Source organism: Fistularia commersonii, chromosome 33 (genome assembly GCF_037954325.1).
Source record: "Fistularia commersonii isolate RoL2024-O1a breed Wild chromosome 33, RoL_Fcom_v1.0, whole genome shotgun sequence".
In the NCBI taxonomy this organism is placed as follows: Eukaryota; Metazoa; Chordata; class Actinopteri; order Syngnathiformes; family Fistulariidae; genus Fistularia; species Fistularia commersonii.
The window spans coordinates 8,380,215-8,407,271 of NC_141316.1; the positions used below are offsets into that span (position 1 = coordinate 8,380,215).

At 47.2% G+C, this 27,057-nt stretch overlaps 2 protein-coding genes across 2 annotated transcripts; both read right to left on the bottom strand.

The window, feature by feature from the left end:
- Positions 1–10,310: 10,310 nt before the first annotated feature.
- LOC147214899 (gap junction delta-3 protein-like) lies at positions 10,311–12,927 on the bottom strand. Its single transcript, XM_086140702.1, has 2 exons — positions 12,905–12,927; positions 10,311–11,959 (listed from the first exon to the last, which is right to left on the bottom strand). Exon 2 carries the CDS (start codon positions 11,813–11,815, stop codon positions 10,931–10,933), a length of 885 nt encoding a protein of 294 aa, XP_085996828.1. The 5' UTR covers positions 11,816–11,959; positions 12,905–12,927; the 3' UTR covers positions 10,311–10,930.
- A 1,106-nt stretch (positions 12,928–14,033) lies between these two features.
- Positions 14,034–27,022, bottom strand: top2a (DNA topoisomerase II alpha). Its single transcript, XM_086140333.1, has 35 exons — positions 26,905–27,022; positions 26,039–26,185; positions 25,827–25,917; positions 25,688–25,751; positions 25,422–25,567; positions 25,209–25,306; positions 24,898–25,110; positions 23,827–24,000; positions 23,439–23,540; positions 23,173–23,310; positions 22,951–23,089; positions 22,710–22,867; positions 22,464–22,589; positions 22,229–22,339; positions 21,860–21,965; positions 21,618–21,727; positions 21,392–21,484; positions 21,182–21,296; positions 20,960–21,081; positions 20,551–20,699; positions 19,432–19,663; positions 19,206–19,340; positions 18,911–19,111; positions 18,640–18,835; positions 18,399–18,490; positions 18,173–18,313; positions 17,983–18,066; positions 17,693–17,905; positions 17,428–17,545; positions 15,858–16,016; positions 15,578–15,740; positions 15,084–15,133; positions 14,887–15,006; positions 14,560–14,792; positions 14,034–14,474 (listed from the first exon to the last, which is right to left on the bottom strand). Exons 1-35 carry the CDS (start codon positions 26,920–26,922, stop codon positions 14,331–14,333), a joined length of 4,701 nt encoding a protein of 1,566 aa, XP_085996459.1. The 5' UTR covers positions 26,923–27,022; the 3' UTR covers positions 14,034–14,330.
- Positions 27,023–27,057: the final 35 nt, after the last annotated feature.

Below are 27,057 nucleotides of genomic sequence, written 5' to 3' on the forward strand. Positions count from 1 at the left end.
AGCAGGGAGTGTGTGTATGTGTGTGTGTGTATGTGTGCGTTTGCGATGAATAACCAGTGATATTGAGTGCATTCATCATCCACTGACAGTAAATCTAGAGTAGAAAATTGATATTATCTCATAAATATCTATCACAGAGCTGTATGTTCGCATGAATCGGATGCAGTGGAGCAGAGAGAGGGGGCCGGAGCGCCGGGCGAGAAAACTTTACGCTATTTTTTTTCTCCAGCGTCCAACTTGCACGCAATCGCTGCCCCTTCTTTCCCATGGAATTTCAGTGCTTCTGCGTGACTCCAGCTCCTCGTGATTTACACAGTCGTTTATATGTCCAGTTAGGCAATTCTGCCCCATAATTGGTTAATAGGGGACAGTGGGGTTTTGGTGTAAAGGGAAATCCCGGGAGCGTCTGAGGCCGGATTCGTGCCCAGATGCAGTCTCACCGACCCACCACCAACCTCCGCCGGGCCGGAGATGATCCAAGATGGACGCCTCGGGGCTGCACGGCCGTGACACGTGCACCGTTAAGTACGAGGACATCCTACGCATTTGATGTTTGGGAAATCACAGGACATGGACGGGGCTATTTTTTAACTGAATCGACGTGAAAAACACAAAAAAAAAAAAAAGAAACCTTTCCGGGGTCGTATCACGCTACCTGTCCCACACTGCGCTTTGGGTAAAAAAAAAAAAAAAAAAGCTCTTTAGACAAAAAAAAAAAATATGCAGCAATTTTTAGAGGCGGCGTCTTGAAGCTCAGTGATCCACGATGCCTGTGCATGCAGTTGCTGAGTCCCCGAGGACACACAAAACACAGGATGGAGAGAGAAAGAGAGAAAGAGAGAGGAGGGGGGGATGGAAGGGAGAGAAAAGTGAGACAGGGTGTTCTGTCTCTTTATAACCTCCTCTGTAAGAAAGGGTCAAAATGTTTGAGCGCAGGGAACGACGTCCTCCAGCGTCATCATTATACAGTGATGCCAGAAGGTAACGGGATAGTGAGGATTTACACCCGAGTACATACTTGGCATGTTTCACTACATTAGTAACCTTACACACAGTTATACATCAGAGTATTGGATTAGCTTGAGGCGCATTCACAGATCACCTTTGTCCAATCAGCTCGCTCCCGGGTGTAATCACATTACAGGATTGGGGTGAGAGAGGACAGGAAGTGAGAGAAGAGGATGGATGCATGGACGGATGGATGGATGGAGGCCCCGAAGGGAAAAACAGGAAGTAAGTATAAACTGTAATTCACTGTGTTACAGTGGATATAAATGAAAAATTCAAAAATAATTGGCTTTTCATGCACTCTTATCTATTCATTTTTCATCCTAAGTAGCAAAGCATAGAGTTTAATATACAGCATACTATAAATACACACAGAGTATTAAAGTGCAATATTGCAAGTGACTTTTGGAGTTAGCAAAGGTGCTAAAGGTGTTTGTACAGATAACTGAAAGGGTTAGCGGAATGCAGAGAAAGTAAGAGAAACATGACGCGATATCCTCCGAAAGGACACGGAGCGCGGTGTTTGCCGTATTCGAAAGCCATGAGGATTACGTGATGAACTTACGTGTAAATTATTTGTCATATTTTCGTATCCATGCAGACAGACGGCGCCCTGCGGCAGTCTGCTGTCTTTGGGCTGCTGTAAGAAGCTACTTTGGGTTAATGCTGTTACTTAAGATCATAAAAATCGTGTTGCGTGCCAGCCGCCGTGTCAGAGGCCTTCCAACGACAGTCATAAGCGATAACTTTTCATGCACGGAGATTAATAAAATGAACACAGTGCTTTTTTTGGGAAATAAAAACAAAACAACAGAAGCAATATTTTCCTTCCTCCTGTGATTTTATCCAGCGCCGCAGCCTGGTGCTGCTGACAGCGGGTTCGAAGACGGGCTCTAACCTGAACGGGACGCTGGCAAATCACAGGGGCTGATCTATGAAGACGGACACACACACACACACACACACACACACACACACACTCGGGGAAACTCAGCATCTCCAATTGATCAGTCCGGCATGTTTTGGATCTGGGACCTCCTGTACTTGGTCTATTTTAAAAGCCATGTTGACATGGCGGCGTCATAGCGAGATGGTCCCTGGTTCAATTCCAACCTTTCTGCATCATATTCCTTGGAAGATATTGACTTACGGCGATAGAATCTATATTTTAAAATCATTTTTGCATGTAAAGACCTGGACTTACGAAGACCTCCGATCACAAACAAATCGCCCTACAAACAGAGTTTGTTCAAATTTGAAATTGACTTAAGAACAACTTACAGGCTTTCTGTGATGTTGAAGTGTAGCGTAGCGTGCTACTCTGCGTTGTTTACATCGATCTTTGTTATGTTCTCCTGTTACAACCTTTCTTTTGTGCTTTTTAGGTAAGTTGGCCTTCATAATGGCCCTAAAAAAAGTCAAGTTCTAGTGAAGAAATTAAGAATTACAGTCTATCTAAAGGAGGAAATAATAGCTAAATGTTAGCGCAGTGTTCCTGTTACAGATCTCGCCTAGCATAGCAATACGGCCAAGTCAACCATCTGAAGGACAAAGAAGCACTAAAGACGGCTGATGTGGCTGAAGACATGACTACGTTGACGAATAAAACAAGGTCTCGAGCCGTAGAAGAAGAAAAGTTAGTTTCGATGAATGAAAGACAGCTGGCTGGAGATAGCATTAGCATTAGCATTAGCATTAGCGGGGGTGAGAAAACCTCACTTTTGCGTGCAGGGACAAGTACAAGTGCTGGCAAGAAGAGAGAGAACACCAGAAACACAGCAATAATTAAAGTTATCTTTGATTCCTTTCTGTATTTTTGCCACAAATAAACCCATAAAACAGTTTCGAAAGAGTGAGTATGTTTTATTTACATTGATTGTTTACATTCGTTCATGAACTGAGTCAATAGAGGATTTTAACCCTTGTGTTGTCTTGCGGGTCGAAAGTGACCCACTACCATGTTTAGCTGTAGAAAAAACAACTATTTTTTTCCAACTTGAAATTTTATGACTTTTCCTAAAAAGACCCCATAATTGGAAAAAGTGATACTTCTTTTTTGTTTATATTTCCATGTGGGCTGTACACCACTAGGGTACAAAGATTGTTTTATGGGTCATTTTTGACCCGCAGGATAAAGGGCGTAAACACAATTTTAAGATTGCACGAGGGTTAATTCTTACGCAGAGGTTCTGCCGCACTGACCGCACAACCCGCACCTCGTCGCCTCCCATCTCTTTCCCGTGAATTAACCTTAAACGTGGCCGCTAATCGCCGCGGACGCCTGCAAGATCGGCGAGAAGCATCCTGGCGCGGCGATCCGGGGCAGCAGCCAGCCTTGTAAATGTGAAATGGACTGAGCATAAAAGCACAGTCTTGCATGATAACTCACCTTCCACACGCCCCCGAGGCCGGGGGCTCACGGAAAAGTGTCTTTTAATCCCTCGACCCGAGGACGTTAAGGAGACGACGGCGTCATATTCTAATTTCCCCTCGTCCTATCACCCCGCCGCATGCCAGCTGTGAAGAAACAGAGGTCAGAGATCAAACTGTGACAACCGCAAATGTCAAACGAGTCGTCCCCTGCCGTGACTGTCGCTGCCGCTCATCGTTCGGGAGGCAAACCGGCGGGAGAATAATCGAGGAGGGAGGAGGGGAAAAAAAAGGGAGGGGGGGGGGGGGGGCGTAGGCCTCAAGAACCAGGGTGGAAGAATATATAAAAATATGGCGTTGTTGCGTAACGCGATGTTGCATAATGCGACCCACTTCTGAGCACGTCACACAGCGGTGATTATTAGAAGGCTAGCGGTGAGAGAGAAAACTCGGGGAAAGGAGTTTTGGGTGAGGTGAAACGAAGAAGCGGGGGACGCGGAGGGTTTACGGTTCTGTCTCCGAGCAGAAGACGTGGAGTGACGAAGTAGACAGCCAATAGGATGTGGGCGCGGCGCAGCGGAGTGGGGGGGGGGGGGGTGGCGGCGGCGGGCTGTGGCGGGTGGGGTTGGTGTGTGTGACGGTGGGTGGGCGAGAGCAAGGCCTGTACTGGTATTTCTACCCTGTCACATCGCGTTAGTGTGCAGCCGAGCACGACTGCCGAGCACACCACTCTGGACAGCTCTGCACACACTGGGCAAACCAACCAAACACACACACACACACACACACACACACATACACGGCGTACCTTCACTCCAGTGCACACCCACATTCGGATCTCCCGGGAGGATCGCAAGGACGTCCGAAACAAGCCACTGAGGTTTTGACGGAACTTTATTTCCATCCATCCCCGCAGCCGCAAACGGCGTTTTAATGGAATATTAAATTCCACGGTCCGGCGGAAACGTGTGATTGGAAAATGATAAATCACGTGCGAATGAAGTGCGTCCGTCTCCCAAACGCCGTGTCGGGAAAGCGATCGCAGGCCCCCGACGTCCTTGGCTCGGCGCTGCCGTCGCACAGACGGCGTATTGTTTTGGAAAGAAGCTTCTCCAACCCAGATGCGCGCGTTGCAACAAATCAAGCATGAATAGAGGGTTGGAAAAAAATAGGAACTATCTCGTGTCCCGTGGGAACTATCCTTTCGGATGATGCCAATAATGCCGCAATTTCCACACAAAATGAACATCTTCTATCATCCTCACGCAGGGAAGAAATATAATATTAGAGTTGTGATTTCATGTTCCGCTATGCATATGGGTTAGCGTATGAAAAAACAAAACAAACAACTAAGAACCAAACATCGTAGCACCGTAAGAAAGCAGGTGACCTCCGGCCCTGTAAACATACATTTCAAGGAAATGTCTCGACCTTGAAATACCGAGGGATGGAGGCTGTGTATGTCCTGGCGGAGGGGGAGGGTCGAAACGCTCATCCTTTTAAAAACAGGCGTCGGTCTGGATAACACAACAACCCATGAGGGTTAAATGAGGAATTTGATATTAAACCTCGTCTATAGGTTCGTTCTGTCTGTTTTGTTTGCTCTGGTTGTCGAATTCTTCCTCCCTTGTAGATACTCAATATTTTATATTCTTTGCTGAAACCCTTCGATCAAAAACGTCTTAGTTTCAAGATTCGAAGCGTTTGTCACATGTAGAAACGTGTTTCCCTGTTCGGTGAAATTCTTGCTTTGCTGTCCACATTGGGATGTATTGTTATAATATTGTTATAAATAGGAATGTGAAAAGTGTTTCGGCACATATTTGGAAAAAGTAGAGGTTTCTCAGGTCCGGTCTCGACAAATGTTGAAGATAATGATAAAATGTTAATGACGTGATATATCTAACAATCTAGAATAAAAAAAAAACTCACATTAAAAAAAAAGAGGGGATCAAATCACTTAATCATTCGTTTTGTTAACACATCTGTCTGGTGAGCACCTGAGAATAAGCCTATGTTTGATCCACATGTCAAACAAGAATAAGTTTTCTGTACTATGTAAAATAATTTTTTAAATTTTCTTATTTTATTTTTGAACACTTTTTGTGTGTGGATTTTTTTTTTTTTTTTATACCTAATTTCAACTTTTTTGATCCGACAGATGTGTTTTTCCTTTTTCTAGCAAATCCAACACTAGCAATTCACTTTAGCGGCGCCAAAACAGGATCAGAACATCGTCCCGATCGGACGCCGCCATCGAGTCCGCGGGCGGCTCTCGCCTCGATCCGCCTCCGGCGAGCGCCGCGGCCCGGCGGCCCGAGCCCGGGGGCTTTGCACAATATCTTTTCTCGAGAAAATGAGTCGGGGCGTTGGAGATGGGAAAATATTTCACTGAAAATGCGGCGTTCACACAGCTCGCCCTGCGGCAGGGGAGAAAGGGGTTCTGAGGTGTGATGTGCGGTGACCCGATCTCTCTGGTGACGCCATAAACTTAAAGGCACGCTTCAGCAGCTTTAAGTGAGAGGGGAGACATAAGGTGTCCTTGGCCGCGGTCGGACGCTGACGGCGTGTCGGGGCAGAGGTCGGCGGGATCATGGACACGCATCGGCATTGTCAGCAGCACAGAGGGTCACCGAGGTTAGGGTTACGTAACCAGGCTCCGCGAAAAACGTGTGCGTCAGACTACGCTTTCATTAGCATTGGATGGAAAATACATTAAATAAAAAAAATAAAAATATTTAATAAGAAAAAAAAAAAATCAATCAATACAAATAGATAAATAAATGAAAACACCCCACACAGCAGTCGCAGCTGAACATAATAAATAATAATGATAATAATGATAATAATAATACTACTTCTACTACCACTACTACTAATAATAATAATAGCAATAATAATAAAAATAGTAGCACCTGTGCACAATAATAATAATAATGATAATAATAATGAACACAATATTATTATTATCATAATACTAATAATAATAATATGATAATACATATAAATAAATAAATAAATTAATTAATAATAATAAGAGTTCGGTTCGCAGCTCGCCGCTTTGGCCGCCTTGCCAGGTCCACTCAGAGGAGTCACACCGCTGTCAGCCTGACACCTGTGCACGGGCGTGCACAGACAGAAAGGCGCTAAAATAAGATATACTTTATTGATCCCCATAGGGGAAACAGCAGCGTAACAATTACAATGGGCATAAATATTAATAGAGAGAGACAATTAAATGATAGCAAAAGACATCCACCGATAAACAGACAGCAGAGTGAACGATCGACAACAGAATGGGGGGGGAAGAAAAACAAACAAATAAAAAAAAACAAGGGTGAGAATAAACAACAAGGTGAGAACATAAACAGTGACAATATGGAAAATAAACAGGATGCGACACACATATCTAAAAAAAACATGGCAACTACGACCACAAATAAACATGAAACTACAAATTCTGGTCCATTAAATGCGTTTTTTTTCGGGCTGCGGGAAGAACCCCAGGAAGCCCACGCAGATACTGGAAGATCCACACCCTGTTGGAATCCAACCAGGGACCATCTTGCACTCCAGAAATATTGAATGTGGAAAGAAAAAAAAACACCAAGAATGATGCAACAGATCCTGGACGGTATCCCTTCTTTTTTTTTTTTTTCCCAAGGACACAAACGTACCATCATGTCAGGAATTATCCCTACATGACTTAGCAGAAAGAGGCGCTGGGAGAGATGGAGGGGAGGAGGTGAAGACATGCAGAAGGGGTGGAGAGGGGATGCAATCTCGCTCCTCCTGCGTGTCGGTGCGAAAAGGAGAAGCCGAAAACGGATGACCTACATTCTCTGCGAGGCAGACTCCAGCAGAGAGGCCTCCCCGGATCCGGAGAGGAGCAGACAGAGGAGAAATAGACTTCATAAAAGGCAGAGGAGGAGGTGGAAGAGGAGGTGGGGCATATGAATGAGCTTACAGTTGACAAGACTGACATGAAAAAGGTAGGGGAGCGAGCAGACAAAAGGGAGCAGGGAAAGTTTTGACGGTAATCCTCCTCGACTCTTCCTCCTCGGTTATATAAAACACGTCGTGCACTTCAAAGGGACGCGCAGCTCTGCAATCTGCATATATGATGCGTTCAGGGAACAGCGGGAGGTGTGTGTCCGTGTGTGTGTGTGTGTTTCTGGATCCCCGTCCAAAACATAAGCTCCTCTTTTGCAGGAGTGTTCGGAGGACTTTGTGTTTGCATGAGTCACCCGGATCAATGAGCGCAGAAGCTTTTCACAAGACCAAACAATGACACTTTGTTCTGCGGGGAGGGAGCCCGCTCAAATACCGGGGTAATCACGGGAAACAAAAGGGAACAGTCACTTGAAGCCAACATTTCAAGGTGGATAAACCCCTGTATTGTTCCTCCCTCTGTCGTGCACCGCTCTTATTTAAAAACCGAGGAAAATAAACCGAGCGTGGGAGTGATTATTCCAGCACCGGGGCTGCAGATGAAGCCATCCCGCCGAAGATGATCGCTTCATTACGGCCGAGGCGCGGCGCCTCCCCCGCGTCTCTGCCGCCATCTCGTGGAACTGCAGGATTTGAAATGAGACGTTTTATTCATTTACTCCATAGGGCGAGTTCTTTTGTCAGAGCCGCGCAACAATATATATATAAAAAAAAAAGTATTTTTCACACTATAAGACGCACTTGAAGTGCGCCTTATAAATCGAGATTGTAATTGTCACTGTGCAGGCACAGGGACATTTTGCAATGAGAGCATGTACAGGTTTTTTTTTTATAGAAATAAAAGTAAATAGACAAAAGTTATTGGCATAGTATGTCGTTATACACATGATTGGGGATCAAAATTCCAAGTGCTTCAGAGGTCAACAGTCCAGAGCAGCGGTGAGCGTGGAAAAGAGGCGAAGAGACGAGTTCAAGCAGGTCGGAACAGGTGGAGAAAACTGTCAGGGGTACGAAGAGATAGAAGACGATCGGCCAGAATGAGAGGAAAGGTGGACAAGAACGTGGTGAGAGCAGCCATGCTGGATGGAATAGAAACAGTCATAATGACCAAAAGACAGGAGGCAGAAGTGGAGGTCGCAGAGATGAAGATGCCGAGGTTCTCTTTGGGAGCGACCACGATGGATAGGATCAGGGATGAGCCCATCAGAGGGACGACACATGCTAGGTGTTTTGGAGAGAAGCTCAGAGATGGTTGGGTCGTGGACAGAGGGAGAGTGAAGATATTGGTAGATGGATGCTGGAATTGGAGGTCATGAAGAACAAAGATTTGTGGACATAGGGAGAAAGGATATGAAGTTAGTTGGTGTGAAGGAGGATCCAGAGAGTAGGGTTAGATGGAGAATGTAGATTCTCCCTGAAGGGAAAAGCCCTAAGGAGAAGAAGTAGTTCTATACATGTGAAGGCTGATAAATATGACTGAGTTTAAAGTGCAGCTCATTGCAAGGTATTGTCTCTGTAGGGGAGGATGGAGTGCTTATGTATGACTTCTTGTTGTGCTTACTGACCTCCAACCAATTTTATGTGGTACATTGCACTCAAACATCTATCAAAAGGTTTTAGCGGGACTTTGTTTTGCCACGAAGCCGCTCCGCTCGATCGTCGGATCGACCCCACCTGACACGGGGACGTCGGTCCTCGGTTGAAAATGGGTCGCAGCGGGTCGCAGCTTCAGACAACATTAGATAACTAATTATGTCGTGCTGGAATACAATGTTATTCCAACTTCAGGTGTCTGCAATCGCTGGCGACCATAAACCAATCAGAGAACGGTATGCTCACCTTCAACAGAAAATTACTGTCACAGGTCAGGGAGGTGGACTCGGGCAGGGAACCACACCTCGGAGCAGGAATCTGGGTTGAAAGCACTTTATTTGGGTTGAAACGGCAGGTAGGGTGTCGCTGGTAAGTCCCTGGCCCAGAGACAGAGTCGCACAGGGTGAAGGGCTGGTGGTCCACCAGGCAGGGTGAAGGGCTGGTGGTCCACCAGGCAGGGTGAAGGGCTGGTGGTCCACCAGGCAGGGTGAAGGGCTGGTGGTCCACCAGGCAGGGTGAAGGGCTGGTGGTCCACCAGGCAGGGTGAAGGGCTGGTGGTCCACCAGGCAGGGTGAAGGTCTACACGCAGGGCCTGGTGCCTCAACTGGGTCAAGGTCCGGTGGTCCACCAGGGGTTCCCAGTCCACACACAGGGTCTGGTGGTTCACCTGGGCCAAGGCAGGAGCTCAGGCTGGGTCCGGTGTGACAGGGGGCCCAGTGTGGTCTGGGACATCCTCCAGCCCCAGGCAGAGCACGCCGCTGCCCTTTATAGGGCTCTTGATTAGCGGCAGCTGCTGCCGCTGGCACTGATTGCGAATTAATCCCATCCGTGTCTCCTCTCGGCTGCTGAGAGGAGATCGTGACAATCACTGTACATTTGTGTGTATGACACAGGATTCAAACCCAATCAAATGGTGCGCAAGTGGAGGAAGCAAGCAGATGAACTGCACCAAGTAAAGAAACAAAGCTCGACTAAACTCACTGTTTTGTTTTATATGTATTATGTTTTATCATGCGCCTTATGTAGGAAAATAGAGCTGTTCATTGATATTGCACCTCATGGTCCACAAAATACCGTAAATATAAGAGACAATTAAACAAAAAAAGACGGCAAAATGAACAACAAGGATAAAATTAGACAACGGAATGAAAAAAAAAAAATCTACACAGGTGTGAAGCTGCCGAGACAGAAGGTGGAGTAGAAAGATCTTCCGACATCTACATAGGGTTTCCTTCAGGGTTTCCTTCAAGGCTCGTTCATGTTCACGACAAATCACATCTGAAAGCGATTTTTTTTAATTTTAATCGCACGTCCAATCTTTATTGATCACCGTAAAATTCAGGTATCATTGCAATAAAATGCAGGGAAGGAAGGAGTTAAATAACTGAAATAAAGAGGAGGCGGTTGGAGGTTCAGGGGCTCCGTGTCGGCGCCGTCCCCGCCGCCGAGCGCCCGTCCTCAAACGGGGCTCGGGGGGATAAGCTGACGTTACCACTTGTTAAGCCGCTAAGCCTGTTTTAAACATTTATAATCGCCGTTCGGCGCGGCGGGTTTGAAGTACAACTCAATTTGCGGAAGAAAAACATGAGCCGAAAAGCCGCCGTTCGGTCAGCAGGAGGCACGGAGACAACGGCGGGTTCTTAAGGAGGCCTCCCGAAAAGGTTCGGGACGAGCCCTAATCGATGATATGGATGAGGAGGAGCGGTTCAAACCCTGGAGATCTGTAACTTTTTCTTCACGTCACGTGGAAAAAGAGAGGATTTTGTGGAGCGAAAGTCCCGTTTTCAAATTAATGTTACCATGGAGACGGCTCAGCTAAGACAGTCTCGGGGGCCGAGCCGTCGGGCCTTCGACTCCCAAACCCTGGATCCCTCGTCATACACAAAAACAAAAAACAAACACTCTTTTACGCTTGAACAGTTGATTATTCAATGAGGGAGCGCTTCCAGATATTTGAAGTGAAATCTGCGGATTCAAATAAAGATGGCGCGTTTGGTCAGAGTCCGTCTCACACTATCATCTTCCTGCTGCTCACGTATCTTTCCCCCCTGTGCTTCTGAGGCAGGACCCCCTTCCTGCCGTGGACCAGCCGCAGAGGAGCTTTCTTCATCCCCGCAGTGCTCTGCACGCTCCCTGACAGCTTCCCTGGTTTCTCCTCCTCCTCCTCCTCTTCCTCATACTCCTCTTCTTCGTCTTCTTCTTCCTCCTGCTTGAAGTTTCTGAGGCCGCGGCCGGCATATGCGCGCCTGCGGGAAGGCCTTCGAGCGCCGCAGCCGCAGCAAAACCACTTGCCGGAGCTGTAGAGGACCTCCACGCAGCTGGAGATGACCGACACCAACCCCACGGCGAAGTAGAAGCGGAGGAAGACGGTTTTCTCTGCGGGGCGGGAGGTGAAGCAGTCCACCGTGTACGGGCAGGGGAAGCGGCTGCAGGGGAACTGGGCCTTCACCTGGAAGCCGTACAGCCACCACTGGCCCACCAGAAAGCCGATTTCCGCCACGATCCGGAAGGCCACGTTGATGATGTACAACAACCGTAAATGCTTGACCTCCCTGGCGTCCTGCCTCCTCGTTTTGGAGTTCTTCCTCTTGTTGTGATGATGCATGGCGTACATGAGGTACAGCAGGGACGGCGTGGCGATGAGGACGATGTGGAACACCCAGAAACGATACTGGGAGATGGGGAAAGCCATGTCGTAGCACACCTGCTTGCAGCCGGGCTGGAGGGTGTTGCAGGTGAACTCCACTTGCTCGTCCTCGAACAGGTCGCTGGCCACCGTTCCCAGGATGAGGATCCGAAAGACGAGCATCAGCAGGAGCCAGAAGCGCCCGAGCATCGTCGAGTGCTCCTGCAGATGGTCGAAGAGCCCGCCCAAAAAGCCCCACTCGCCCATGATGCCGGCCGGAGTCTCGTCCCGGGATGCTCCTCTGGTCTCGGCCCGACTGCTTGAGGAGACGAAGAGGAAGTAAATGCTATCTTAAGTCCAGGTCGCTCATCCCACGGGTTAAAGTTTAGCCCTGATTTGTTTTCCAGAAACCTGAAAAGTAAAAATGAAACCTCTTATCACCGGCAATAGCGATCTCCCTCAGCATATCTCAAGCAATAAAGCCATGAAGAGCAGATACCAAGTTTCAAGTACTTTGAGGCGTCATATTTTTGTACGCATTATTTCTGCGAGTCAGCGGTATGCAGCGTACAGGCTTTCTGTGCTGACTTCAAGAAAATGTACCGCTCAAAAAAAATAAAGGGAACACCGAAACAACGCGGTGTAACTCCAGGTCAGTTGCATTTCTATGAAGTCAAAGTGTCCACTTGGGAAGCGACTGATTCATTTTGACTTGTTTTAAGGTCATTACATCCAAGTTGGATCAGCCTGTCGTGTGTTTTTCCACTTCCATTTTGAGTGTGACTCCAAATCCAGACCTCCGTGGTTTCATACATTTGATTTCCATTCATCATTTTTAGGTGATTTTGTTGTCAGCACATTTAACTATGTACAGAACAAAGTTTTTTATATGAATATTTCATTCATTCAGATCTTGCATGTGTTATTTTACTCCTCCCTTTATTTTTTTGAGCAGTGCATAAAATTTTATTTTCGATTTTGACAGGATTTAACCATGAACTGGGTGACTAAGAACCTCCGCAGAAAAAATATAAAATCCCAGTTTGAGAGATGATTACAATATTCAGGCTTATCTCTGAGGGATTTCATTTTTGCTCCCGGTCTCATATAACACATCATCTCAAATCAACAAGACTAGTGAATTCTTCACCGGCGTTTTTCCAGTGCAGCGGGTTCAAATGCAGCATTGGGAAACCGGGAGCCTCCTAGAAGTTTGCGCACTGCTCCGCTAATGACCCGGAACCTTTCATGGGATTTTTTTAAAAATCCCCCCGTTGCCAATGAACTATCCTGAATAACAATAAAAATCAATGTCGGCTCGTCTCTCCGAAAACATTAAAAACCAAATCGACCTACCGCTTCGGTCCGTTCGCCCCTCGGTTTGGGCGAATGTGCCGCGGCTTGTCAGGGTTTATAATTGAGGGGCGGCAACAGAGAAAGGAAATTCCTGGGGTCTAATCTGCGACAATCAATCAAACACAAGCGATGTTTGTACAAGAGAAGCAAACGCTTGATGAGCATTTCCGAAGAGTTTCCTAACTGCCAGGAAGGGCCTGACGTGGAAGGCGGCTTCCCTCATCGCGATAGCGGATCCAGGACCGGCTGCGGAGAGCGGCCTCGCCAGAATTGGAACATCGAGACCAGGGGTCGGCAACCCGCGGCTCGGGAAAACAAATAATAACAAGTATTCAATTGGAAAATCATTGCGATCCTGAAATATTAAAATAAAATCATATTTATTTTTTCGACGCTCGCGGAAGCCGGTACACCCGCCAAAACGCTGTCAATTTTTCAAGACTTTCGACCCCAGGTAAGCAAAATATGGAGAAATGTAAGAAAAGGAAAATACCTGAAGCAAATAGAATATTTAATGATGCCTGGACGGATTCATTTGCGTTCACCTCTGACGAGAGTGGTCGACCAGTATGCTTAATTTGTGGAGAAAAACTGGCTAACAATAAAAAGTTAAGCGTCGCAAGAAATTTCAAAAATACACACAGAGCCTTTGCTGAAAAATATCCAAAGGGAGAAGAGAAAGAAAGCTGTTTCGGAACTGATGGGGAAGGCCGATCTGAGGAAAAGTAAATTCCAGAAGTTATTAAAACACAATTATTAAAAAGAAAGACATTGAAAAAAAACATTCTTTTAATACACCTCGGTGCTTTGACCACCCTTTAGAATGGGCTACCCGTTATACTTTCAACAATTCAAAATTTTCAAAATGTGTTCATAACATAAATAAAATTCAATCTTCTCTGTAGCACTTTGTGGATTTCATAAGCAACACACTATAGTTGTTTATATATAAAGAGTCAAGGTAAGAAAAAGTAATATATACAGTGGTACCTTTATTTTAGACGCCATAAAGTAATTGCAGCTCCCAGTGTTTTCTTTTCCGTGGAAACCGGGTCCACGTGGCTCTTTGGGAGTTAAAGGTTGCCGACCCCTGATCTAGACGACTATGCGTAATAACGTCAGGAACAAATAGAGAAAAAACAACTTTTATTTTGAAACTGCGGGTTAAAACAAACACTGAAATATTTATAAGGGAGGACAAACACGTAGATCACAAAGGGTAAATGAGACATAAAGAGATGTTGAACCTGGAACAGAAAGACAAGGTGGTGGATTTGGGAGCTTCTACTTCCCTGGAGTCCACGTGAGCTTCTGGGATCGATCAAAACGCTCCGGAAAAGCAAAGGTAAATTCAGAACATGGAGTGCACTGTTTAAATACAACTTTACGAGAACTGTCGCCTTATAAAAAGAAGCTTTAAAAAGGTTTAAAAATCTGAATCTGAGTCCACATTGTAAGTCACGGGTTTCCTGGCCCGGGAGGGTTTGGCCTTCGGAGCCGCAGCCACGGGACTCGGAGACTCCAGGTCGGACATCCGGAAGCTGTCGTCTTCCTCCCACTTCTTTGTTTTCTGCATCAGAGACATTGTTTTTACAGACTTCTGCGAAAACGCAAACTGACAGCTTAACGGCGAAGGCCGCTCTCAAGTGACTGACCTTGGGTTCTGCGTTTTTCTTGTTCTTGATGCGAGACATCAGGCCCACGGAGTCGGAGTCCGAACCGTCGCTAAGGACCTTTTTCCGTTTGAGATCGGGCTTCGCCTTAGGCGCCGGCGCTTTAGCCCCGACCTCCGAGTCACTGGAGTCGAACGAAGGGACCTTCTTGGCTGCGGATTTGGACGAGGCTTTGGGCTTTGAGAGGGCCTCCAGGATGGACGGCTGCTTCACATCTGAGGGCGGCGCGCATCGATCGTGGACGCGTTATTCCGCCGCTCACCATAAAATCTGAAAAATCCTTCGGACAACTACGTCTCGTCTAAATACCTGCAGCCTTCTTTTTGGACGCGGCCGGCTTCTTGGCGACGGCAGCTTTCTTGGGTGCGGCCTTTTTGGCTTTCGGTTGAACGGGAGCCTTGGACGCAGGGGCCGGCTCATCAGACAGCGCTGCAAAGTTCAGGCACGAGAGAATCAGCCCAACTGTGACGGCGAGTCCGACATCTCAATGCAGCCGTGACACTTACAGCTGGTGGATTCTTTCACCTGCGACTTGGCCTTTGCTTGCACTTTCTTCCTGCAGAAACAAAGCGATTTCGTTTGGAGAGGAGAAAACCAAAGCAAATAATCTGGACGGGAAAGACGGCATTCTAGAGTCTTGTGTGATCCCGGGGTCGGATCTCGTCGCCTCGCTCTCTATTTAAACATGCGCATCATCCGTTGGCTAAGTTTAACCGGGAGCGGCTTTTATTCCAGGTGAATCCGCTTACCCCAGATGATTCACCGTCTGACACCGTTTACGACATCGTCCGAGCCGACACGACCGATCGACCTTTGTTTTATTACCGGACAAATCGCAGGGAATGTAAAATGACAGAACGCCTTGTTCAGGTGAGCCGCGTGGATTCCTGGTAGAATTCGTAGCGGTGAAAACTCGGCGCTCGACTTCCCCAGATCGACAACGTAACTGTCCCTGACCGATGGGACCCGGTCACGTCCCCTCTGGATCACCGATACTTACTTGGGTTCAGGGAAGTCCACGTCGCTCTCAGCCGTATTGCTTTGCTCCGGGGCGAAGCTGGTGTCGTCGTCGTCGCCGTTGACGGCTTTATGCTTCGGGGCCGTCGCCGTCACCCAGTCGTCCATCTCGTCGCCGCTGTCCGAGAGGACGTACTTCACCGCGGCTGGAGACAGAAGACGAGTGACGATGCGCCGGTGGCGGAGCAAGAATGAAACCGGATCGGTTTCAGGTGCGATCTGCGAGCACGTTCATCCGAAGCGCAACGACGAGAGGCGGCTACCTTTGGTTTTGCGCTCAGCTTTGGCCCGCGGGGCGGCCGCTTCTTCTGACTCCCCTTCGCTCTCAGACTGACCGTCGGAGTCGTCGGACCACGGGTTCTTCTTGGGCTTCTTGGTCACGGCCTTGAACTGCAGGGTGGTCTGCTTGCCCGTCTTTGAATCTGCAGCAGAGAAGCTTCATCGCGTTAGTATCTGAACGCCTATCCATTCTTCTTCGGGCTTTTCCCTTCATGGGTCACCACAGCCGATCAACCTTTTCCATCCAACCCTTTTCTCTATTTCGCACCAACTAACTTCATATCCTCTCTCACTACGCCCTTAAACTCCGTTGTCTATTTTTATCCATGTTGGTCCATTCGCATCTTGTTTATTTTTGTGATTGCTATTGTCACTGTTTTTGTTCTCACCCTTGCTGTCTTTTTTTCTCTCTCCAATTCCGTTGTCTGTTCTTATCCTTGATGTTATTGTTGTTCTCTGTGCTGTCTATTTACTTGTGGCTGTCTTTTGCTACCTTTTAATTGTATATTTATATTTACTGTAATTTCCGGACGATAAGCCGCAACTTTTTTCACGCAAACAACGATGCGGCTAATAAATGGATTTTTTTGGATGGGGGACGCTAACGAGCTTCACGCCGCTAAAACGTTTATCCTCGTAACATCGGACCGATGAAATGATCAGGATATTCTGAGTCCGTTCAACTCCGACACAGAAGAAGACGACTGACGGTTTTCGTGCGCAGGAGGAAGCTGGAGGTAGCAATCGGCTAGCCTGTGCGGCTTATATTGAGGTGCGCTCAATAGTCCGGAAATTACGGTATATTCATATTCATTGATGCGATAACTGTTACGTTGCTGGGACAAAATAATATCCCCTATGGGGATCAATAAGTATATCTTGTCTTCTCTTTGGTCTTCCTCTTGACCTCCAATGCCAGCATCCATCTACTAATGCATTCACTCTCCCTCTGTACGACCCGACCATCTCTGACCTTCTCTGCAGAACATCTAACATGTGCCATCCCTCTGATGGCCTCATTCCTGATCCTATCCGTCCTGGTCGCTCCCAAAGAGAACTGATCTCTGCCTCCTGTCTTTTAGTCACCATCAGTGTTTCTAGAGCAAACAGCATGGCTGCTCTCACCACTGTCTTGTCCACCTTTCCTGTCTTTCTGGCTAATCGACCTCTATCTCATAGTATCCCTGACACTTTTCTCCACCTTTTCCAACCTGCTTGGACCCATTTCTTGACCTCTTTTCCACACTCTCCTCGCTCTGCGCCGTGGACCCCAAGTACTTGAAATCCTCCAACTCCCCGTAGCCTCGCCATTCCACATATCCTTTACTGTATCTTATTCAAACCCGAGCGCAGAAGAGGTGAGTTTCTGGCGGAGGAATTGGAGGGAAGATATTTAACGCCGGTGCTGTTACGAGATACCGAATCGAAAAGAATCGTGGGACTCAAACTGAGAGCTTAGCTGTGCACTGAGATATCAATCCCCAGAGCTATTTCGGGGCCGTCCGCGCCTTTCCGGCCAATATTTTCTTCCTTTATTAGAAACGTCCTCTGCACCTTTTTCCTTGGTCGCTTTTCTTGTCTTGTTTACTCGAGCAATCAGTCCCACTTCCTCCAGCTCCTCGGAGGCGTCTTCATCCTCTTTGAATTCCATCTTCACGACTACGTCCTCGCTCTGCAGGGACAAAGAGGTCAACTCAACATAATAATTCAAAAAAAAAAAAAAAAACACAATTCGAGAACTTAAGGAGTGTAAGTCGTCATTTCGGAAAAAAAATAAAATAAAAATAAAGTTGATTCTTTGCGATCTGATGGGGCCGACCTTGATGTTCTTGCCTCTCCTGCCCTCTCCTTTCTTAAGGACGGCCTTCCTGTTGGCTTCGGCTTTCATGGCGCTGGTGACGCGCGGGATGACGCGGCGCCCTTGCGGCGTGGGCATAGTCTCCGCCTTCACTTTCACCTTCACGCTCTTTCCCTTCCCGCTCGTCTTTGCGGCGGGCATGGAGGCGTCCTCCTTTTCTTTGGCTTCCACCCGCTGAGCGACAGGAGGGAAACTTAAGTACGCCAGGTTTTGAGCTAAGCTGCGTTTCTCGACAGAGGCGACCGTCAGACCTCCAGCTCCTCGGAGAAGGCGGCCAGGTCTTCCCTCCACAGTTCGGCCGGGGTCTTCCTCTTGAGGGTGTTCAGCTCCGTCATCTGCGGCGGAATGGGACAGGTTGGGGTGGTTGACCTCCGACTGATGCCGTTCAAAACACGGGAACCGTTACTGAAAGCGTTCGCGTAACACGCTTGGACGGCGCACCTTTGCATCTCTCTGTTTGCAAAGCTCCTCTTTCTTCTCTTTAGTCAAGAACCACATGGGCATGCTGAGCAGGTAGTTGTAGTCTGGGCCGCTTCTGTCCTCCGCCGCTTCCTCCTCGTCCTCCTCCTGCAAATCTTCATTCTGACACCGGACAGGCGTGACGTGGCTCAGACGGGAGCAGTTTCCAGGCCTCCGTTAAAGTTACACTTTCACGTCCAGCTCCTACCTTTTCCTGAGCCTCTTTCCAGGCTTTGACTGGGTCTGAGTCGTAGCCCATCTGCTGCAGCATGCGGATCAGCTCCTTCTTGGGCTTGTTCTCTGGGGAAACGGATAGAAATAAGCGTCCGTTTAACAGCGCGGGACCACTTCAGCAGAATTCCACAAAGTTAAACACAACCTCAAAGTTTGGTCCGACAACGAATGACAGCGATCTCCTTTAAGAGCAGAGGTTGGAAGAGGCTACTGACCGATGACCAGGGTGCCTTCGATTTTCTCCAGGATGAAGCGGGCCTGGTTGGTGAGCTTGGCGCTCTCGGCGCCGAGCATGCCGGCCAGCCAGTCCTTCCTCAGGGAGTAGTACTTCATTCTCAACTCAAAGAAGTCTTTGAGGACATCTTGCACCGAGTCGTACTTTCTCAGGCTCCCCACGTGGTCAAAGAGAACCTGACGTGTGAGGAGAAGCGCGGTTACACCCGGGACATCCCTGCCAAAAAAAAGGAGCTCTGCAGCTTCTACTACCATGGAATTGCAGGTCAGCGGCGTCTGCAGCTTGAAGACTCTGTGGAGTCCGGCCGCCTCGGCCTCCTTCAGCTTCTCCGTTGTCATCTTGACCACAAAGCGCACCGTGGTGTCGGTGTGGTAGTCCTTATAGTCGGTGATCAGAGGGGGGACCTTTTCCGTGCCATTCAGCATGGGCTCCAGGACGTTCTCCTTGTAGGCCTGGACCCAAAAGGCGGTCGGGTCAAGATGGCGGAGAGGCGATCGGTGGCAACTTTTTTTTTTTTTCCAAACGTCACCTAAAAACACCACTCGCCTGTGTCCAGGTCTTCACGGGCAACTCGGAGATCTCGATGGTGTTGGAATCGAGGATGGCCACCTCGCCGTTGTTCATGAACTGGTTCTCCATCACCTGCTCGATGGTGCCCTTGAAGCCTTTGTAGTTTGGAAGCTGAGGGAGAAAATGAAAAGAAAGGTTTTTCATTTTTATGAACTTCCCCGCCGCTGCTCTTGTGCACTGCCAGGGACTTCCAGCCATTCACCATGGGCAGGGGCTCCTGTCCATCCAGCATGCAGTGAATGTTGCTGATGATCTCCCTGACGTCGTAGTTGGGGATCTTACTGGCCCAGCCCGTGCCGATCCCGTCGGCGCCGTTCACCAGCACCGTGGGAATGATGGGCAGGTACCACTCGGGCTCCACGCGCTGGTTGTCGTCGTAGTTGTACTTGAGCAGATTGTCATCCACCGGCGGGAACAAAAGGCGGGCCAGGGAGCTGCGGCGATCGACGGCCGGAAGATATTAAACCATGCACAGGTTTCCGATATTAATGCTCATGAAAGTGCATTTTTTTAAAAGCGAGAAATGGATTTTAAAATCATACTTTGTTGCTTTTCACAAAACCGATGTAGCTTAAACAGAGCGAAGCAATACTCATTTCTTTTGTTTGTTTTTAAAAAACACAGCCCCCTTCTTAGCCCTTTATTTGTAATGACAGGATGAAAGAGGCCCCGAGAGACAATCGACATCCCTCATGAAAGACAAGTTGTGCTTCTACGCATGAACCAGTTCGGTCACATGTGTCAAACCCAAGACCCGCGGGCAAAATGTGGCCCGCCACATCATTTTATGTGGCCCATGAGGGTGTCTTAAAAGGTCTTACTGTCTCAAAATAAACACATGCATTGACCATAAACTATATTTCCCACTGTTCAAGCCAAGTGAAGTGACGACATCCCGCCATTAGATTGCAATGTTTCCACATCAATGCCATTTTCAACAAATGGAATACAGAAATACAGACGATCCGTGAATGTTCAGGAACAGAAAAGTCGATGCGGATGGAAGGATGTTTCGAGAAAGATGGGAATGCATATGTAACGGTTTGAATGAGTAAAAAAATTCAGCTATTTAACATTAAGGAGTTGCTACATTTATTTTACATTAGGTTACATTTAGTTACATTTATACCGTTACCGTTACATGCGTCCCTTTGAGAGCAACCATGATTCTGAAGTGTGAAAATGAGTTTGACATCCCTGAGTTCGGTATTTTCTAAACATTTGTCCCTTTGTCTTCCATTAAAAGTGAAAAATGAAGTCCACGTACGCAGTATGTGCACGAAACGACCGCGGATTCAAGGGATGAGGGAAAACCGCTGACCTCAGCATGGTGAAAATGTATCGAGGGCTGGCGGAGTCTTTGCCGCCGTGCAACCTGGTTCCAAACTGACCCAGAGGCTGCAAGAGGTTCAGGTTATTGCTTCCCACAAAGTTCTGGGCCAAGCCGATAATGGTCATCATCAAGGAGACCTGGAAAACAGAGCGGTGGAAAACAGCATCACATGACGAGCCTCGCCGGCCCTCGGGCTCGGCCCGGCGGCAGGAAATCTGCGGCGACCTGCCGGCTTGAAACGGTTACACGGTAATGAGAAACTGCTGGTCAATTTGTCGGTGCGGCCGGGACTAACTGCAAAATAACATTAGTCTACGGATGCCATGCGAATTTCCACAGAGCGCGCCGCAGTTCGGCGTCGAATGAAAAAGAGCGTCTCGTTCAAAAGGCGACCGACCTCTCCATGGTGGTAGGCGGACATCTCGGCCACCGAGCCGGCCAGCTGGGCCACCTTCACCTCTCGCTTGTCGTTTCTTTTGAAGCAGCAGAACAGCACCTTCCTCTGACCCGGCTTGAGCCCTGAGGAGCACGTGAAAAAAAACAAACAAACAAAAAGAACGCAAACATATAGATTAAGTTTGAAAGGCTCAGTTTTTATCGCAATTCAAATCTGGCGTACCGTCCACCAGGCAGGGAATGGACCTCTCGTTGTCGGAGTTGGAGAAAAGCACCAGCTCTCTGTTGACAAAGTCGTTGTAGGAGAGGGACTTGGTGGACTGACCGTACAGATATTCCTGCGAGGAGAGCAGGAAGCGAGAGTTCATCCTCTGCAGCAACATTAGGTTTACGCTCCTCTCTAATTGGAACTTTATATCTGCAACAAACAGACCTCGGGCAGGTTGTGCTCTTTCCGCTGCCGTCTATTGACCATGAAGCTGGTGAGCCACTCTTTACGCTCCTCTACTTTCTTCTTGCTAAAGGCCTGGCAACAACAACAACACAAAAAAAAAAAAAAAAAAAAAACACAAATCAACTGATAGTCTCCCGCCCAGGGAGTTCAATACATTTTCTATATTTCTATATAGAAATTCAATATAACGCAAGCGGATTCTTACAAGGGTGATAGCTTCATCGTCTTCGGGTCCGGAGTATTTGAAGGGAATACGGTGTCTCTGCATATCAGAGAAATACTCCTTGGCCTCCTGCGATGTGCTGGTTCCCAAACCTGGTTGGACGAAGGCGACGGACACCCGATTAGGATGTTACGTTACGACTTCAGACAGGAGTATTGCTTTGGTCAGGTATGAGCGCTTGCTTACTTGGCGGCTGTACTACCACACAGGGGTTCAGAACAAACCTTTGTAGTATTTGATTTTCCACGATTTGCTGTTGGACTGGCTCTCCTTCCATGCGTTGAATTCGGGGATACTGTAGAAAGACAGCTGGCTCTTCTTGTAGGACGCCTAAAAGAAGCCACAAAAAAAAAAAGGACCAAATTATTTTTCACTTGGGTTTCATAGAATTGGGATCAATGATTCATCCAAGTTGGAGTTTGCTCATGTTAGGACACCAGATGGCAGTGTCATCGCAAACTCGGGGCTACTGCACACTCAGAAAAAAAACATTTATTTCACATTGCTTGAGACGATGCTATTCTGTCTACTAAAATCTACAAATGCTGAAGTGCAAAGCCTTCCAGGCGCACAGTTATGGCGGATCTCGATACCTTGATGATGGGAGTGATGAACTCTTCTAAGAAGTTATGGCGCAGTAAAGACGGCCAGTTATGGTGGATGAAGTTGATCAGCAAACCCTTAATGTGAGAGCCGTCTTGATCCTGCCACAAACAGACTCCTGTTAATGCGCTTGCACGTCTGCGTGGCAATGCAAATATGACGGGAGCGCGTGTTAAATCACAATTTTTGGATTTTAAAAAAGGTAAACATCGAAGATGATCGCACCTGATCTGTCATGATCATGATCTTGCCGTAACGCAGAGACTTGAGGGATTCCGGGTCGCTGTAATTCTTCTTGTACTGGAGCCCGAGGATCTTGATTATGTTGTTTATCTCCGCATTCTCCATTATCTGCGAGCAGAGACGGCAGTTTTCTGCATCGGTTCGCTCGGAATCCAAACAAAGACGGATTCCTCCAGTCGTTTTTTTTTTTTTTCTGTGGGTGCTTCTGACAACGACGTCGGTCCCGACCTGTTTGTGCGAGGCCTCCCGGACGTTGAGCATTTTCCCTCGGAGCGGGAAGATGCCGTAGCGATCCCTGCCGACCACGCCCAGCCCGGACACGGCCAGGGTCTTGGCCGAGTCTCCCTCGGTGAGGATCAGAGTGCAGCCGATGGAGTTCTTGCCACCTGTCAGACAGTTATCACAGGACTGCGGTCACTAACCGTGGTTACAGCCAACCCATAAGACGCTGACAGGAAGCGCTCGGTACCCGCGTCGTTGGCGTCGTCTAGCTTCGGCACCCCTTTGATTTTTGTGTGCTTCACGGCAGAACATTTCTTGTTGAGCTGGGACTGAGCCTTGAATTTCACCCAATTCATGATACTTTCCACAATCCCGCAGGAAGTGGCCTGCGTGGGACAGAAAGAGGATTTAGCTGCCTGCTTACAGCTCAGATGGGAGGACTTCGGTGCTGCTTGTGCTTCATTTTCACCTGTTTAATGAACTTGTCGCTGAGAAGACAGGTGGATCCAAAGCTCTTCTGCTGCAGAGTCATGTTCTCTTTGGTCTGAGAGTCAAAGGTGGGGTTCTCAACCAAACAATTAACAAAGAGCCACATGTGGTTTTTCACCTGGCGGGGAAGGAAAATTTGCAGTTATAGACGACCGGCTTGAAAACAGAGAGGTGGCGTTCTGTCAGCACTACAATCCCATGACTATTAACTTTCAGTCACTTGTGGAAACAACAATATGGCTTTACCTGGAACGGCTTGACGACCACGCCAGCTTTGTTCTTCTTCTTCACAATGTCAATGAGTTTGTTGACCACTTGGTCGGCGATGTAGTCGACGTGCCTCCCACCCTGGGGTTTGGGGGACAAACAGAAGCTCCCACTTTAAGAATAAATGTCAAGCCTCCATCGTGATACAAACTGGCTGGGAGGCCGGCCAGAGAAACCCGGGATTACGACGCGGTAAATCAAAAAAAAAATGGCACAAAAAGTGTCTAAGGTGGTACTTTGTAGTCCCAGAGACGGCGGTAAATCTCCCTGGCCTGCCAGACGGCAAAACCACCACTCATTCGTCACTCGTTGTGTTGCGAATATAAAATATGGACGTTGCGGGGTATGTAATACGCCGCCAAATTACCTTGGTTGTAGCGATGCTGTTGACAAAGCTGACTTGTTGGAAACCTTTCTCGCTCAAGGCGAGACAAACCTCCCAGCGCTCGTTGACGGACTCGTGAACCACTTTGAGGCTGTTGCCCACTTCATCCACCTTGTCCTTTACATACATGTCAATGTAGCTGCGGAACCCATTAACCTGGGATAGAGAGACATAGATCATTTGTTGATTAGTAAAATCCTTAAGGGGATAAACCTAAAGTGAAAGGGATGGAATTGATGATCATTTTACAATTATATTGTAAACGCAAGCTGACACAACTACAGTATGTTAAAGATGGGAACTTCTGTTGGGCTCAGACTCCAACACGTTTGTTTTTGTAAAAACCAAAAAGGACACCGTGGTAACGGGCGCTTCTCAAAAGGCATCACTGGATGAAAATGGATCAGTCTTGGGGGAACATGAGGTCGGTTCCAGCCCAGAGCTTGAGATTGGCAGGCTTAGACAGAAATATTTAATATTATTGAATTATTTTAATGAATGGCTTAAAAAAAAAAAAACGCTTTCCAGTGGAGAAGCGTGTCAAATTTGGGGTGTAAGAAGCCTCGGATTCTTTAATTCAGGTCAGGCCCCCTGGCCAGGGACGGGCTGTGACACCATCATCAGAGCTGACGCAGTGAGGTCACAAAGGGAGGCTCACTGGATCGGATGTCACGGCAACGGTCATCTTAATTCTTAATACGACATTGCCGTGTTAGAGCTTTGTTGGTCTGGCAGAAAAGCAACCCCGCGGACCTTAATGACCATAAAATTTGTCTTTCATGTTTTAGTTTTGTTGATGAGTAAGAGTAAAGAAGTAACAAAATATAAATAAAAAGTCAACTTTCAAATAAGACCACTGTTAACGAACGGTAGCTGACGAAGAACACGGGAAGGATTCTACTATGGGACGGCACCCGATGCACCTGGCTGTGTACAGTCTGCTGGTTTCTCAGGTAATAATTGGCTGTTTATTCAGCTTTGGGGTAAATACCGCTTGCAAATGTCAGCGGACGATCGTGAATACAGTCCAAGTGAAAAACAACAACCACTCACTGGCAGCTTCTTGCCATTGAAAAACACACGGACGCCTTTGGAGGATCCGGCAATGTCGTAGGCCCTCCTGGTCATCAGAGCCACGGTGTCTTTATCCAGGATACTCATTTTAAACTTCGGCAGATCTGGCCTGAAGGTGATGCAGGTGTATTCCTCGCCATCGAAGGGTTTGATGCTAGCATCCCCAGCCTTGCCCATGTTGTTATACCAAGTCTAGTACACAAAAGAAAAAAAAAGCATGGCCATGAATAATACATTTTTCTCCTAGATGCAAAATCTACCAGACAAATGGCATTGAGCCGCCATCCTACCTGCTTAAAACACTTCTTTGACTCTTTACAGGCAGTCTCAACCGTAAACTTAGTGCTGAAGATGTTGCAAAGCTTAGCACCATAGCCATTACGCCCACCTTAAGCAGGAGAAGAAAAAAAATATGTAATTTTGTGATGAACCTTTTTTTCACATGACACATGGAACATTGGCCACCTCACATACGTGCTCAACCCTCAGGGCTCGAATCTTACCGGTCACCTTCTTCTCGTCATCGTCATAGTTACTGGAAGTGAGGAGCTGCCCAAAGATGAGAGCAGGAACATACACTTTCTCCACTTTGTGCTCCACGACAGGAATACCTTTCCCGTTGTTCCATACACTGATGGTATTGTTTTCCCTGGAGGGGAAAAGAGGAACGTATTCTAGTTTGACACCACAGAGTGGAGATAAGCCTGAGCTGGGACTATCAGCGCGGCACGGCCGTTGGATCTTAAGATATCAAAGGTATTACACTTACACATCAATCTGAACTTTAATGCAAGACATGCTTTTGTCTCTCTGCTTGTTGTCAGCTGCATTTACTGAAGGGGAAATACATAACTTCAGAATTTAGACATTTTCCTGCAGTTCATAAACTTGACTTTCTTAAAGCCTACCAAGGATCTCGTCAAAAATCTTGTATAGTCCAGGCACAAACGTCACTTCACGGGAGTTCAATCCAATGCCCTCGTCGTAGACCCACATTTGCTGGGAGGGAGCAAAAGTACAGTCTCAAAAGCAATCGACTTAAAATTTGAATATCACCGTCTTTTAAATCTGCACTGGACAAACTTTCTAGCTGTAGTCTGGCTCAGAAAACAACTATTACCTGCGTCACAGTCTCCACGGAGCCTATGTAGGAGTCAGGACGGAGCAAAATGTGCTCCAGCTGAGTTTTTTTCTGATAGATCCTCTCCACCGACAGTCTCTTGGCATCTTTCTTTGTCTTCTCAAGGGGTTTGTTTTCCACAAAATTCTGCAGTGAGGAAAAGCACAACAACCGTCTCAGGGACTGAAGACATGTGCAAAGTTGCTTTTTTTCTTATATTTGCTTCAGTAAAGTTATAGTCCAACCTCAAAGTGCAGTGGACATTTAATATATAATTTATTATATTTATTCATTCTGCACAACTTTATATTATTGTGGCCATACAGAAGCGTTTAGTGGAGAACTGTTCACTGTTTAAAAACAAACAATTACAGACCAGTTTCCTGGGTTTATTGTTTATTCTGTGCGATCTGGGACGACGCCATGTGATGCTCACAAAGCAATACAGAAAAGGAATAGTATAGTTGCTACTTTTACACGTTTAGTGACCATTTCGGTTGACTGCTTATAGCTTATGACAAGCTCATATCAATAAATTATAACACATTATCAAAATCACTACACGGCCAACTTTAGCTAAAAACAAGCCAGCCGTGGATATGGGTCGCTCTGTTGCTAACGGAAACGTCGTCAGCTAACAACGAGGGCTAAGGAACTGACTTGCTTGACCTAGACATCAATTTTAATCAAATAATAGACTAATCTCGATCCGGAATTTAAAAAAATGTTAATGGTATTCGGTTAAAAGTGTCAGCCCTGCTGACACCAAAACCGCTTGTTTTATTTTCCATTTTTTCCGTAGTTATCGTTGAGTTGCTGTGAGGGAACTCTATCGTTGAGATTTCAAAAAGCTGCAGTCACGATACCTTCAGCGGTTCGGCCATGTTGCTAACTAAAAATCCCTGACGCTCTCACAATATTATTAAAAAAAATAAACAGAAAACCCCAGCCGGTGGAGATGCCTGTCGTTGTCCAGCCGGAGTCCAACTGTTGAAATGGGCAAACGGTTAGAAAATTCC

What these genes read in the sequence shown, in the direction of transcription:
- LOC147214899 (XM_086140702.1), bottom strand. Translation starts at nt 11,815, where the DNA reads ATGGGCGAGTGGGGCTTTTTGGGCGGGCTCTTCGACCATCTGCAGGAG.
- top2a (XM_086140333.1), bottom strand. An exon ending in TGACGAGAAGAAGGTGACCG is followed by an intron (nt 25,307 to 25,421) that starts GTAAGATTCGAG and finishes CTCCTGCTTAAG; the next exon opens with GTGGGCGTAATGGCTATGGT. An exon ending in CCGTGAAGACCTGGACACAG is followed by an intron (nt 19,112 to 19,205) that starts GCGAGTGGTGTT and finishes TTTTGGGTCCAG; the next exon opens with GCCTACAAGGAGAACGTCCT.